The 16,417-nt window shown below is 38.1% G+C and overlaps 1 protein-coding gene across 1 annotated transcript; it reads right to left on the bottom strand.

The window, feature by feature from the left end:
* Positions 1-210: 210 nt before the first annotated feature.
* Positions 211-9,604, bottom strand: LOC140135753 (excitatory amino acid transporter-like). The gene is made up of 9 exons (XM_072157366.1): positions 9,245-9,604; positions 8,331-8,538; positions 7,702-7,744; positions 6,775-6,964; positions 5,900-6,026; positions 4,771-5,001; positions 3,675-3,869; positions 2,917-3,051; positions 211-1,727 (listed from the first exon to the last, which is right to left on the bottom strand). The coding sequence occupies exons 1-9, from the start codon at positions 9,540-9,542 to the stop codon at positions 1,490-1,492; spliced, it is 1,665 nt and encodes a 554-aa protein (XP_072013467.1). The 5' UTR covers positions 9,543-9,604; the 3' UTR covers positions 211-1,489.
* Between the last annotated feature and the right edge of the window lie 6,813 nt (positions 9,605-16,417).

Genomic DNA, 16,417 nt, shown 5'->3' with positions numbered 1-16,417 from the left:
ACATACATGGTGTAGTATTAAATTGTAGAAGAAATATGTGGAAGAGATTAGGCGTATTTCATTTATTCAGTGTTATGATCAGTGAGTACATTTCTATAGATAGTATAACAAAGGATTTAATGTATTCTATTCATGTATTCTACTTGGACATGTTCAATAGAAGAAATTATGGTTTGTTATGAAACACACATCTCAGTGCAGTTACCAGGATACAGTAAACAAAAAAATATATAGGGCTAAAATGATTTTCTAAAATGGTTTAAAACCACTTTGTATGTAGAGATATTTTATAAGTTCAGGACATGAGATGATGAACATATTTATATACTTCATAAATTTGCAACAAAAAAAAGAAGATGGGTACTGATGAAAATCAGGGTATTATATCGCCTTAATAACATTTAAATGTCGGGTTATGTAAAGGTCACGAAAACATTTTTTATATATAAAATCACTACAACGTTACACTCTAAAACTGTTGTCAAAATATTATTGTTCATGGTGTAGGAAAATATTTTGTCATCATGTTAGAATGCTTTGTTTTGTTTTGTTTTCAAAATTGTTTTCTGAATGTTATACAAACTTTTATACTTTTCATAATTATAACCCGGCATTTTCTGTAACACTTCTTAGTTCAATACGATTTACTGATTGAGACACCCACCCACCCCCAATTCTTAATTTTGTCGGCAAAAAGTGACTATTCTTGGCAAATTGCAAGAGCCATTTAAAAAATAAAATGTGCGGTTGTTACAAACTTGGACTGTTGTTGTTAAACAATATTTTTAATGTAAAATTGACATCCACAATTCAAAACGTGTTTTCGTTTTGAATTTAAGGAGTTCTTACATTTTTAGCATACAAAATCAAAATAAACATCTTTCAGCATTTATACTTTACATAAATGGAAAATGTTGGCTTTCCATTGATATCAAAATCACCATTTTGATGGAGAAAATATGGTTATGAGGTTCTCGGTGGGACCAACCAACTCAATCTGAATTAATGTATGCAGAGGATGATGGAGAAATTCATTCATCACGTTGGAGAAATTAATTCATCGCAATGGAGAAATTAATCCATTGCGTTTGAAGAAATTTAATCAAATTGGAGACATTGTTTCGCATAAGTTGAGGAAATGATTTCACATCGCTCGTGTGCCAAAAATATTTAGGTTCGATAAATTGGAGAAATTATTAAATTGTCGGTCAAAAACATTTTGGCAGAGGCGAGCATTGTACAATGTACAGTTGCCATGGCTGTGTGAGTTTCTTAACCCTATGAGAACTACCTGCCTATTGGTCAAAAAGAAGTTTTGGACCAATCAGCAACATTGTCACTAATTTCACCACGCACAAAAATTGGGGTGAATTATTTGCAAAGCTCCATTCTGATTGGTGATCAAAGATTCAAAGTGAAGGTATCACGTAATTGACCAATCAGAGGCAATGTTAGATCGGCAGATAGTGCTCAGAGGCCGGGAGTTAATTTAAGTAGTGTATGCATTGATAATTGCATTATCGTCATTGTTTTCTTCAAATGTAAATGACGTCACTGTGTTGCCTCCTGGAGATTGGACGCTATCGTCATATTCCTTGCCATTAGCATACTCGTTTTCTGCTTCACGATTCCGGTCGATGGCTTTCAGGTCATCTCGTAGCAGATGATGAACTATAGCCGCACCGTAAGAATCACCCAACACATTCACTGTCGTTCGACAACGATCCCTATTGTGGAACAAAACATATAAAAGACAGTGAGTTGATGCCCGGAGTTGATGTAGTATGTAAGCTTTAACGTAGTTACATTTGGTTGGCCCCAACTGGGCACTCTTCTGAATTACGTTCGCACATAAAAGAGTACGGATTAGACTAACAGCCATGGGGCTTAGTTTGTAACTGACTTAAAGTCATGATCTCGTGATCACGAGATCCTGACTTCTCCGGAACTCATGATCATAGGATCCTGAGGTCCTGAGTTCCTCAGCTGATGTAGTATGTAAGCTTATTGAACGTAGTTGCACTTGGTTGAGTCCCAACTGGGCCCTTTTCTGAATTACGTTCGCACATAAAAGAGTACGGATTAGACTAACTGCCATGGGGCTTAGTTTGTAACTGACTTAAAGTCATGATCTCGTGATCACGAGATCCTGACTTCTCCGGAACTCATGATCATAGGATCCTGAGGTCCTGAGTTCCTCAGCTGATGTAGTATGTAAGGTTATTGAACGTAGTTGCACTTGGTTGAGTCCTAACTGGGCCCTTTTCTGAATTACGTTCGCACATAAAAGAGTACGGATTAGACTAACAGCCATGGGGCTTAGTTTGTAACTGACTTAAAGTCATGATCTCGTGATCACGAGATCCTGACTTCTCCGGAACTCATGATCATAGGATCCTGAGGTCCTGAGTTCCTAAACTGATGTAGTATGTAAGCTTATTGAACGTAGTTGCACTTGGTTGAGTCCCAACTGGGCCCTTTTCTGAATTACGTTCGCACATAAAAGAGTACGGATTAGACTCATGATAAAAAAATCGGTTGGATTTGCATTCAAAATAGTGATGCCGTGTTAATTGAACAGATTTCATGAGTTCCTGAGATCCAGAGTTGTCTTAACTATTTCTTTATTTCTATATCTTTACTATTTCATTACTTCAAGCTGGCTATGTCAGGAATACAAGACGTCAGGATCGCGTGAAACTGGACCACATAGCACTTAGTCCCTTCCGTAAACAAGAAAGTGACAGGGAGAGTGACTGGAAGGTTTGGCAATAAGTTTTCAAAAATGTTTTTGAATGTTGTGACAACGTTCCTTACCTCTCAGTTTCTCTGCATATATTGTTTACCTTTAAAAGTAGTAAAGAAAGAATAAACAAACTACTCTTAGAATAATCCCACACAATTTACTCTACTTACATAAACCAGTCTATAGTAAAGAGAAGCGCTACATCTTCTGTTGGAAGGCCTGCTGCAGTCAACACCATAAGCATTGTAACAAGTCCTGCACTAGGGACAGTTGCCGCGCCAATACTGGCCAATATTGCAGTAAGGCTGTAAATACATGAAATAGAAGACAACAAGGACGACAGGGAAGATAAGAACGAAAGGCTTTAAAATAAAATCGATAAGTGCATTTAATAATTTAAATTTCAAGGTTTTGGGCCGATATTGGATGGAACAAACATAACATTTAAGGGAAGCATTTCATCTCTTGATTCTATAATCCTTTCTGAAAAAATAAACGCAATTGGAAAACGGAATGTAAATATTATCCTAGGACGATGTCCGAGAACTATAGCACCTCTGCACGCTTATACCTTAACGACCTAAGCCACCAGGTCTCAATCCTAACAGATGGAAAGACCAAGTAAAACATAACATAGGGATGCCACTACAGGAAGCCGAACATCAGGCTCAAGGAGACTATACCGTGGTGGAGGTGGATTGGTCTGAGATCAAAGGGTCACACCGGCCTGAGGATATACGTCAACTGGTCAAGTTAAGTCCTAATCTAAGTTCACATCGGCTTAACACACTCTTGTGACAGCATGCTATTGTTTCATCTCTCCATTAGTTTGTACGAATGGAAAAATTACTCAGTCACAATAGATTGGACCAATGACAACCTGCATAACAAGAGTGATTGAAGGGACCTTTAAGGTTGCTTAACTTACCTTATAACAATAACCTGTGCTATGTTGAGTGGCATTCGATTGAGTTGAGCAATAAATATTGCTCCAATAGCTTCGTAGGTAGCTGTACCATCCATGTTGATTATTGCTCCAACTGGTAGAACAAATCGAGTGACGCGTTTGTCCACGCCCAAGTTTTCTTCCAAACACCGAAAAGTAACTGGAAGGGTTGCCGAACTGTAGTGCAATAAAAGGTTACAAAATACATTACCCTATACCTTTACATGAATAGCTTCAAGGAATCATTTTGGTACTTAAGTCCCTTCAAATTTTATCCAATTCTTCTTAATACACAAATGAATTCGTTCCCTGATCCCGAGATGAACATACAATGGTTTGTCTTCAAGTCTTCAAGTGTTGATCTCCTAACGAAGCTACGCTTATCCAAGGAGTCAGTTGTAATATGATCTTGTTCATGCCACCAGTCCAGCTTTCCAGAAAGTGACCTTTGCATGCAGCAAGTGGTTATCAAATGTTGACAGTTGGTAACAGGTGTTGCTGGAGACATTATTTTGCCAAAATATAGTTGAATTAATTATTACCACATTTCTCAGCTAAAACATTGATAAAAATAGTCTGTAATGTTCGGTAACATGATGAGTGGACATAAATGTATCCAAAATGAGCTTCGGCTGACAAGTTTGTGTGTCATTTTGACAGCTTCATAATGAAGAGAACGACAGATCTTGAAGACTGGTGTCCAGATTAACACTGACTTTTACAATGCTCACAATCCCTTTAAACAGTTAAAAATGTTGCCAGGGACGCCACACTTCACCACATCATGATTTCATGAGACTGTCACTGTTGTATGGCAGGGTATAAAGAAACTTACACATTTTTCAAAATTGATTGCTTGGGTGGAATGCAATGTCAAACTTAACACAGGAAAATGACTGCTATATCAGTAATACTGATTTTTAGTTACAGGCAAAATGGTACTTTCTTTCGTTTCTTAATGTTTTCAGCAACTGGTAATTTGGTACCGAGATGTTCAATGTGGTTTGCATCAAAACATAGCATTTTTGAAGAGCTAGTATATGATGTAAAAAGGTTTTTTTTTATTATATATTATTACCTTGATTGTGTAGCGAAGGCTGTCATCAAGGCTTGCACGACACCCTTCAAAAAAATCAAGGGATTCTTCCGAGTTAAAATAAAGTAGATAGACGTCAATGCCGTCGTATGTAGCGCTAAAGCTGTCAGTAATGTGACGATCAACATTGCCAGCATAGAAAAGAACTCAACAGGATCTTCTACCGCTAAAACCTTGGCACAGACCAGAGATAAGATGCCAATCGGCGAGTACCTGTAAAGGATTAAATGTTTAATTAGAGTACAATGACCTTTAACCTTATTCTGTGTACACCCCATAGACAACCAGGTTTTTATCTGCTAGAACCTTAGCAGAGATAAGATGCCGAAAATCTCTGTTTATCATGCCAATAGGGTAATACCTGTAAAATATTAAAGGTTTAATTAGGGGTTAATGACCTTTGACCTTATTCTGTGTGCACCCCATAGACAACAAGATCTTTAACTGCTAGAACCTTGGCACAGACCAGAGATAAGATGCCAAAAGTGAGTACCTGTAAAGGATTAAAGGTTAATGACCTTTGACCCTAATTCTCTGTACACGCCTTGACAACAAGATCTTTAACTGCTAGAACCTTGACACAGACCACAGCTAAGATGCCAAGCGGAGAGCATGTGTACAGGGTCAAAGGTCTCATGTGATATTTAAATAAGTTTATAAGATAAAAATAATATTATTATGTAACAAATACACCTCAGTGATAACATCCAGTAGTACAGTTGTATTTACAAACACCTGTTGGTTGCTAGTATTTCTATCCTTTTTTATTGATTCAATATCTTGTTCCACTTTAAATGGCAAGACTCAGTAATTTAATGCCCAAAGTTTATACAACTTTATCGAACTTATCGAACCCAAGGGGGCCTAGTACTTTGATCACATTGGAAAACTCTTTGCGCATACACTAGGATCCACAACATGCTCATCTATCAGGGCACATTATTCTTTAACCCCAATACATTTGTATATTCATTGAATGACCTCTGAAAATTTGGGTACAAAAACTCATACCCTACAACTTGAGGTCAAATTTTGCATATGATTGTTTAATTGAGGTTATTGAACTATGCAATTGGAATGAGGCCATTGTGGTCCATATAGTGATACTTACCACATGACACCCATAACCATCTTCATGGTAATGTCACCAATAATTGTGAAGAAATCAACCATAACTTTGCCTTTTGGTCCCATTGCACCCAGAAGAATGCCAAATACGATGCAAAATACAATTAAACCTGATAAAAAATCATATAAAAAGGCACATCAATTAAACCTTTCTTGTTGTCAACCTTTCAGATAATCTAGAAAGCCTTTGCCAGTGCCAGAAGTGGGTAAGTGCAATAGCTGTCATGTGTAGCTTCCATGCGTAGATGATGAGTACAATATACTGAAAATTGCCAAATCACAGGGCAGCTATTGCACTTACCCACTTCTCCGTTTTCGACATTATTCGCAGAAGGTTAGAGAAGTTTGACAGAAAACGTTTAAATGTCGGGTTATCTAAAGGATATATAAAGGGTATAAATATTTTCATAACATTCAAAAACATTTTTTATAACTTATACTTCAAATATTCTGACATAAATGTTATTGAAATGTTGACAATATATTTGGCAAAAAATGTTTGCAAAAACATTTTACAATAACATTTGGACAACATTTTAAAAATTGTTGTGGTAGTGTATTTTCATATCAAACTTTTTAAAAACGTTTTCATTACCTAATTATATAACCCAATATTTAATGTTATTAAAACGTTTTTATAAAAACCAAAACTAAAATTATAACCTGTTTAAAACGTTTTGTGTTTGCTGGGTTACCACAAAGTTTAGTCTACGGAGGTATCTAGTCAAATACAAAGTTGTGCGAGTTTTGCTCCGTCGTCGCCTCTGTGTTGCGAGACTTATGCTTATTTTTACAGAATGCATGGGTGTTTCTCATCATATTACATTTTATTTCAATCATTGGCTATTTATCACTTACCCAAGACATTCATCCTGTCAATATATAGTATTTGACGCACTTCTTTAGTGCCAAGAGACACGGTCACAAACGCCGGAGTTCCTGAAATATTCTCGGCGTCAAATGGACTGTAGGTTGTGTTGAGTTCAGTTTCAGTGGTGTTTGCTAGCACTCGCTTTGTAATATCTTGGTCTTTATAATTGGTTGCAGCCTAATAAAAACGAACACCAATATATTATTATTAGTCAATCTGTTTTTAATAACATTAACTTATAAAGTGGGATGCGTGCCACTCTTTTGGCAGCTAACGCATTTTTTTTAAACACAGGTCCTTGTACAGATTGATCCAAAAGAAAGACTCCTGACAACTGTGAGAGAACACAGGCTGCAGTGTTTTGGTCACATAGCAGTGCAGGTAATCTTGCTAGAACACTGAAGCACCTGAAGCAGAGGACGTCCACGAACATCATGGGAATCAACCATCAGATCCTGGATCGAAATGATCGCATACACCGCAACCCGTTCCGCACAAGACAGACTGCAATCCACCCCATGAGGAGGATGGTACCTGAGTGAATGGGTGAATGAACAGTTTTATTGGTGAATATAACCTTTGACCCTAATTCTGTGTACACGCCATAGACAACAAGATCTTTAACTGCTAGAACCTTGGCGCAAACTAGAGATATGATGCCAATCGAGGAGTACCTGTAAAGGATTACCGGTTCAATTAGAGGTTAATGACCTCCTAATTCTGTGCACACCCCATAGACAACAAGATCTCTACTGCTAGAACATTGGCACAGACCACAGCTAAGATGCCAAACTAGCAAAATCAATACAGTTTTTGTAAAACTTTGCAAGTACACTTCCTCTTCCATCTTGGCGTTACGGAAAAATGATTAAACTTGGGTCTGAAATGGCTTTGATGACCATTTATGCACTTACTTGTTGAAAGCACGCTTGAACAAGGTTCTCTGGAAACATGTTCCTGTTAAAAAGTATCGAATGAAATGTATCAAATTAAAAGTAAAAAGAGAGAAAGAAAGACACAATTACTGCATTTTGCTTTGTTTTTGTCCGTTAAAATTGAAGACTGAATTAAAAAGACTGGTTTACGTCTGACGTCAGGGCAAAGGCGCGATGTGATTGGTTGCTGACCTGCGCAGTGCAGCATTTTTGATCTGGTTGACAGGGCGTCATACGCAAACTAGCCTTTTTTTATTTCGGTCTTCAATTATAGCAGTGCTTTAGCAAATAATTGTTCTGACAAATTTCAGTTTTTTGATATTTTTGAAATAATTTCGAGTATAAACTGATATTTACGCTTACTATCAGAAATATTTCTTCATAATATATCTTAATGTGGAGAATTCAAGACAAACTCCAGCGTTTGTCTAATCGCATTCTTGGTCCTGGGTATGAAATTGAAAATAAATAACTCCCCTGGGGATGGAGGGACAGTCGCATAAAATGGCACGCGTCATGAATCATAAGAAAAGGTGCAGATCCTCCCCTAGAGCACACCTCACAATATATGTTAATTTTGTGCATATAAAATTGCAAACACAATTCACCTGAAGAGATCGAAGATGGCATCGATGGTAGACACCTGCAACTCTGGCACGACTTCATCGCTTAACTGCTTCGTAGCCGAATTACCAGGTTGAATGCTTAACACGCATACCAAACCGATGATGGCTGCTATAGTGGTTGTGGTGAGGTAGTACGCCACTGTTCTTGCACCGAGCTTTCCACTAGATTTGGCGTCGAGACTAGCTGAACCTGTGACAAAAATGAAAAGCCATTCAGGACATCACTATCCGCCGCGTGATGATCGCCTTACTAATCATTATCATTAAGATCTTCGTCGCCGATTTCCTCTTTCCTCTTTTTCTCCTCCTCCTTAAGCTATGATCAACACAATCATGATTATGATCATCATTCTCGTCATCCTCATCCTCATTCTCATCATCATCATCGTCATCGTCGTCATCATCATCACTTGCTATCATAGTTTTCAATTACAAAACAGCAAGAGAGTCAATTGCTTAATTTGTATCATTTTAATGAAGGACCCAAAAATGACCCGAAGGCTGACAGTAAATTGTTAGATGTGGCCATCTTTTCCTTGTTCTTTATCTTCAAATCTGTTCCTTTGTTTCTTTTCATTTTGGCTAGCATACCTATTCTTATTTTTTAGCCTGGCTTAATTCTTTTGATTTAGTCTGGACCCATCAGGTCTCAAGTGTGTGTCCGACGGAGCGAACATTACTGGACATCTAACAGCATTTCTGATTGGTTGATAACTTGAAATGCTCATTTCAATTGCCAATTATAGGCTTTACATTATTTATGGTCAAACTTGCATTTGAAGATTATCTTATTAATACCCTCCTTGATTGGTTCAAAATTGGACACAATATTCATTTTGGCCAATCGGCAGGTAGTTCTCATAGAGTTAAACAAACAAACAAACAATTAAACAAACCTGTTACCAAGCTGGTAATAATAAGAGGAAGAATCAGTAATTTTAAACATCTCATGAAGATATCTCCAGGGAAACCTATGGCTAGGATGGTTTCCTCTGAGAGGTCGTATGGATGAAGACCAAAACCTAGTGCCATCCCGACGGTGATACCAAAAACAGTAAACACGAGAAGCATATTAGCACGAAACCAGGACGAACATCCCTCTCTGCATCCTCCTGATATCTTTCGTTGCTTGTTTTCGGCCTTCTCAGGGTCCCGTTCGGCAACTTGTCCATTCAGCGGCATTGCTTCAGTCATGTTGAAGTTTGTATCCACTGTATCCCCACAGAATGACTGGCAAAATCGTTACTTGGGAAGTTGGATCTAAGGAAAAAGAGAAAAAAAGGGTTTGATAGATTGCATTTATTCTATAAAACGAACAATTATAGCAAATCAAATGATGATTGACAATACAGAGACCAAGCAGCCAAAAGTGCTCTATTTAACGGTTTCGTAAGACGTATGCTTCAAATGGACAAATCATATATCAAAATGTTTGAAAGAATTTTTGGCTAAAAATGGTTTTAAAAATCTTTTTATAGCGTGATAGAACGCGCGGGTTACAAATTAAGATGGCACAAAGATTGTCCCGGCTCCCTTGAATATTTCGACATGTTTTGTTCATTTGAAACATCTGTCCAACGACACAAAAATATCATGGGGTTGGCCCCTATACTATGAAGTACTAAATGAGATTAACAAACAGGGAGAGAAATAACAGGTAAACTGGAACCAGTAAATTCTGAGAATGCACTAATATTATTTCTGAAATATACGAGGCAAGATTATTAGGCACACGATCACAGTCACCAATAATCTTAGGGTCAAATTAAGAATCAGCATAAAAATGACAACTCAGGCCATGTCCACAAAAATGTTTCCAATAGGATAAAATATGAATCCTTGTGGACCGATTATAGAGCCCCGTGGTAAGAAATATGACAAAACATTTTCATCAGAAAGTATTCGTAATCATGGTAATGGAAACTCGTAGTCCGATTCTCAATATCTTTAGGTCTTAAACAAAGATACTACATTTTTAACGTGCCTGCTGGCACGTTAGTGCAGTGAGATTTAAAATCCGTGCAGTGAGAATTCAAATTCCGTGCATTAATTATTTTATTTAACACACTTAATTAGGGACGGCTGTAACAGTTCCATAAGAAATAAAAAATGTATATTAATGTTAGTTTTACTGTCAAATAATTATGTCTTCCTAAAATTTGGGCCCAAACAGGAGATAAAGCAATACAAAGAAAATCGCTATTAAAAGCCACGTTGTAACATTTCAATGTTACAATATTGCTTTAATTTCCATCGCATATATGCGGGGGCATATGTCGCCAATGCCAATCACTCCGTCCAACCCCTACTCGAACATAACAATCATGGGTCGGTTCTGTTGATGTTTTAATATGACAATCGTGTAAGCGTTCGACTGCAGCTATTTCCATCGTAATAATTAAACATCCCACACGCACGCGATGCGTTTAGCCATCACTCGATCGGTAAACTCGGAATAAAACCGAAGATCTCCAGATTTAATATAAAACCTTAAATTTTACTGTAGTTAGAGCAGTCCAGGCTAAGTTCACGTAGCATCACATTGGGCAATACAATTATGCAAAAAGTAGAAGTTCGAGAACAATTGAGGGCGCTACTGTGGAGCAAGTCACACATTGTGGCTTTAACTGTTTTTGACCTGTAAATGCGATATGTTCTCGCGCCTCTCAAGGATCAGAAAATAACTTGTAAGTTCAATGCAAAAGTGTATCGATACCGATACATCTGACATGATGCAGTCATGTCTACAGTAGAATTCAACACGACCTTTGCAGGACTTAAACCCCATTAATTTAAACCAAGATAACACTCATTGAAAATGGAATTACGAAATAGACACTATAGGCCAGTCAAATTTAAAAAATCGCCCACCACTAATTGCAACAGAATCAGCGATAAAACTAGATAACTAAAGGACCAATCACAGGACGAGCTAGCTGGAGGAATGGCGACCATATGCTAATTTAATAGGAGATTGTTGTTTATGTCCGTGACGTCATTTTTGCCAACAATTTTGTGCCGAAAATGACGAACAATTTCAGTTTTCTTTCCATTACTGTTATATTGTAAAAAAACATATAGCTGTGGAGTTAGTCCAATATGTTAAGAAAATATTATGTGCGATGACACCATGTTGACACTCGTAAGGGTGACAGTCACTGTTGCAATTTAGTCATTTTATTTTTCACAGACGATTTGACCTTTTGAGGTCATTTAGTAGATATGTTTACCAGTCGTTTTGATTTTCGTAACAACAGTTCGCCCTTTGAAAAGTGAACTTCGACGTACGTGGTGCGAAACTTTCTTGCCATCACTTGCCAAGTTTTGTTACGGTGCACCCGAATCTTCTGATCGTGTGGTTGAGCAGTGCATGAGCGGCAATGACACACGGCATGAGGGCATTCGCTTAACTGCCTTGAACAGAATCGATTTCACATGCATTTATCTCCCATAAGCTCACACAAAAACATATCAAAAGTTCCCGAAAATCCCAACAGTGCCTAATTTGCATAATTCCAAAATGGCCGCTATGCATGGGTGATATTTCAAAGCTAGTCAAATCTTGGTAAAAATCATACCAATGTATTACTCTCGTCACAAGGATTCAGAAAAAGTATATTTTGACCTATCTACGATGTACATTTCTTAAGTCAAAATTTGGATTACTGTCTTTTTATTTCCTGACCGATTTCTGCGCATGAGGTCTTAAATCCGAGCTAAAAGATGCAGATATTGGCCTCTGGTTCTAATTATGACATAATTGTTTAGATTTACAGGGGTGAACACATCGTGTACGTTATTATTTTCTTGCCTTTATAAATAAAAGGATGTAAAGTAACTAAAATGGGGTAAATTTTAAACTATTGCGCATGTTGGAAAAAGTGCTTTTTAAAAAAATGTTTTAAAAAAGAAGAAGATAGAAATCGAGGATATAAATAACAACTTTTCCTACTCACAAATGACGGGATCACAGTCGGAAATATCTCCGTTTAATTTTGGGTATTGTCTGATTTCGCTGGTTGAATGCGCAAAATGTCACTCCATACAAAAATGCGAATACGACTTTCCGTTTGCGAATTATGAATAATATAAACTTGTAATTTTTTTTGTCACAGAATAGCCTCAAAGGTTTTTCCGGAACGGATGGTGATCACCATATATAACAACAAATAATAAATAAGGACAAGGTAGTATACGAACATGGCCAGACCAGGCTTGGCCAGCTTTGAAAACTATCATTATTTTGTTTGTGCATAACTACATGTATCAAATCAGTTTGTAATGCATGCATCCACCATGTCCACTGACTATACCCGCTATAAAAAGCACAACAAGGGAATTATATACCTACTGCAAGTATGAATTTCCTGATCCATCATCATGAACATGGGCCACATGTCAGGGAGCGTGTTTATACGCCGTAGAAGTGACGTCATAATCGAATTAACTACCATAGCAATAGATGAATACAATTTTTGAATATACCGCGCTGCGCTGCAGCAGGTTGCACTCATCACCTGGCTTCAATCATATAGATTGAATACAATACCGCTCTTTTCAAAGAGACTAATCTTACAGGTGCAAGTGATTAGCATTTCTTTGACATCTATGGTTCAATGCACACCACTCTTCGCCATACATACATTCTCCCAGCCACATTTTCCTAACATAATATGAAATTTAAAAAAATTAATGAAATTTATTTTGTCAGAGGCGCCGGCGGGGTTCGAACCCACGCTGCAATCAGCCGCTATAATGTACTCCTATACGATATTGACATAACACCAGCGCCTTAGACCGCTCGGCTATCAGGCTTGATGGTGTCATGATGAAAATTTAAAAATATAATCGCAACTTCATTACTTCAACATACCAAGTGACAAGCAAAGACAGAAAACGTAACATATTTTGGAATTTTATTTGTTTAAAAACATTAATGTGTATTAATAGCGCTCAATTGTTTATAACTACGTGTTTTATAAATGAGGCTATACACGCACAATAGTCGGGACAATAGTATATCGATTTTGATTCACACGTGCGCTACGAACTCGCCGTATACTAAAAGCATAGATTATCAATGTGGCGTGGCCTACCATTTTTCTCGTAGCTTCTTTTATACACGTCGATGTTTTCATCAATTATACAATTAACCCACATTAGACCCATAATTTTATTTCAGGAAATAAAAGATTAGATTACCATAAAAACGAAACAGTAATCATTTGTTGGGTCTAATGTCATTTATACATGGAATTTTCAACGTTTTTTCTATCGCCATTCTCGCTCAATTAAAAAAATATTTTGGCGTGTATATAATTGAAATAAAATTCTCTGCCTCATGAACGACATCAAATGTGCCACAATTGGGTATCACGAATCGTTATATATGATGTGCAGTTAATATTCATATTTTCTTTTATACAGAGGATGCTTCAGTTTTGACAGGAAAAATATTTTCTTGAAAACCCTCTCACTCGGTTATTTTAAAAGGTAACCACGCTTCCCTAGAATGTGCAATAAATTAGCATTAAAATTTTTCTTATTCTAACAGCAAGCGTTTCTAGAATGCATTATGGCGAAATGTGGTGTAGGTTCAATGCATCGGTAGCGCATGATCGTTGTAGTGCGGGGCGATATAGCCAAAATTGTATTCATCTATTGCTATGGTAGTTAATCCGATTAACTACGTCACTTCTACGGCGTATAGTGAGCCAGATTATGCGGTATTTAGCTGGACTGCCACGCAGTCTATATTTGTTTGTGTTTTACTAACCATTGCATATCTAGACTACGCGGTAGTTTAGCCAAATAACGGAAAGATTGTCTCACTATAAACACCCTCAGGGAAAGTTGCCCAAAGTTCTCCAAAAACGCCTGAAATTTTGCAACATTTTATAATGTAAAAGTGCGCAGAGCTGCCTGACATTGCCTGGCCACATTTGCAGGGCCGGATTTACCATAGGGCCAGATGGGCCCGGGCCCAGGGCCCCCAAATTTTGGGGCCCCCAAAATTGCCCTGTGCAGTGTGCATCTTCCATTTAAGCCGAAAAACACCTGTTTTGGGCCAAAATATTATACAAGAAGTGCAAAATTTTGCGCGCTTCGCGCGCACTGGCCTATTGAATAGCAAAATGCAACTTCAATTTGGGCTAAAACAGTTTAAAATTTATTTCGCGCGCAAATGTCCTAGTAAAATCTTACAACTTTGTCACTTAAGTGCAGATGTCTTCCGCATGGTGCGTTTGGGGGGGGGGGGCTCCAAATTTTGGCGTGGCCCAGGGCCCCCCAAAAGGTAGACCCTCCCTCGGGTCCATGGAGAACGACTGGTATGTTGCGCAACTTTAAGATACGCGGTTGCGTTAATTCCTCTTGCGCGCGCGCGCATCAAAACTCAAGACATATTCTTTGTCATTTTACACATTGCAACTGACGAGTGTGGATGGGTGAAACCATCCATACGAAACAAATTTGTATTACGATGTGGTAATTTCACTAATAATAATATAAATAAATAAATAAATAAATTTCGGAATTTATATAGCGCTTTTTCCAGAGGATTCAAAGCGCTGTAATTTCGCTGCGTGGTGAATCATCACAATCAGATCGCATCAACTAGGCTAGTTGCAGCCGAACCTGGCGCAAACCTATCCGCACTTAGATTGTAACATCCAACCATTTTCTGCAGCTCCCCAAATTCCATTGGGTGAAGGAAGTTTTTGATAACGAAACAACTAATCACCGATTTTGAAAGCAGGAGGAAACCGGAGATCCCGGAGAAAACCTGCGAGAGCGAGCATGGATCGGGATAAACCAAGTGCACATGAGTCCTTGGGCCACGCCGGGGCTTGAACCCGGGACCTCAGTGGTGCAAAGCGAGGGAACTACCGCTGCGCTAACTCGCCCTCCCCGTTTGCTTCATATTTGTCGGACCATGGAAATAGTATAAACCCTTTTCCCTACTTCCAATCATGCACTATTCCAGGGGTACTTTCGCCCGGGCTTTCGCCGCACTTCCGCCTATCGAGTGTCGCAAAACACATCATCTCCCGAGGGTGTATTACATTCTGAATACGACATTTCGGCTGGTGCATTCATCGGAGAAACCGGAATCGCGAATAATGGCGCTGACTGATGCCTTTCGGAGGCAAAAAACAACGCGTTCAGGAAAAAAATTCCTGTCACTGAAAACTAACTTTTTATACGTTTTATACACCTAGACTAGAGGTGAATAACTATGCCGCATATCATATCAAGTACGTTTTTAGATGACCCACTCCGACCGTGCCCCGGATAAAACGGACAATAATAAAAAAATTAAGCAAACAATAATCTCTTCCGGGCATTTCATACATTACACACAGATATTCTACATCGCTCTATTACTGCATCACGCGGTTTGTCTTTAAGTAGCGACGGCCTTTACGATATTCCAAAATTGCCATTTTGAAAAAACACACACCATGACCACCCCTCCACCCACTCACACCCCCACCCACAAAAAACAAAAACAAAAAACATCATAACTCCATGGAGATAAGATTTTGTGGTGTTGTGTGCAAAAGATCCCCTACAGAGCCAATGGAAACTCCATTGAACTCCCGGGAGGTAAATTGAATATGTTCTTGCTCCGACACATTCAGCAGGCTGATAATGTGATATATCGATAATGTGTATTGTGTGAATTTATACAGCTTTATACCATAGTGGAGTAAAGAGTTTGTGGATGTAAAAATGGACGGTGTTGCTAGCTACATTTTCATACCAAAATCTCATTTTTGCCTAAATGGGAGTTAAGATATTCTTGCGCTGAGCCCTCGATATATGGTCTTATTGTGCCCATAAAAGACAAACTTATTGCAAAGACCATCAAATGCACAAGATCATACGTCACCTGGATAGTGCATGATGGGAAGAAGGGAAAAAGTAGATAATCCGTGGCATGGTCGGACTCGTTTCTATGCCAACATGTACAGACAATACCTATTGTTTATGTTTTTTGGTCAAATGCATATGTACACAAGATGAGATTACATATTTAAGTATCTTAAATTCCAAATACCCCAGCT

The sequence above is a fragment of the Amphiura filiformis genome, chromosome 16 (genome assembly GCF_039555335.1).
Source record: "Amphiura filiformis chromosome 16, Afil_fr2py, whole genome shotgun sequence".
Taxonomy (NCBI): Eukaryota; Metazoa; Echinodermata; class Ophiuroidea; order Amphilepidida; family Amphiuridae; genus Amphiura; species Amphiura filiformis.
The sequence above is the reverse complement of the archived record's forward strand: the minus strand, read 5'-3'. Positions and strand labels throughout refer to the sequence as shown.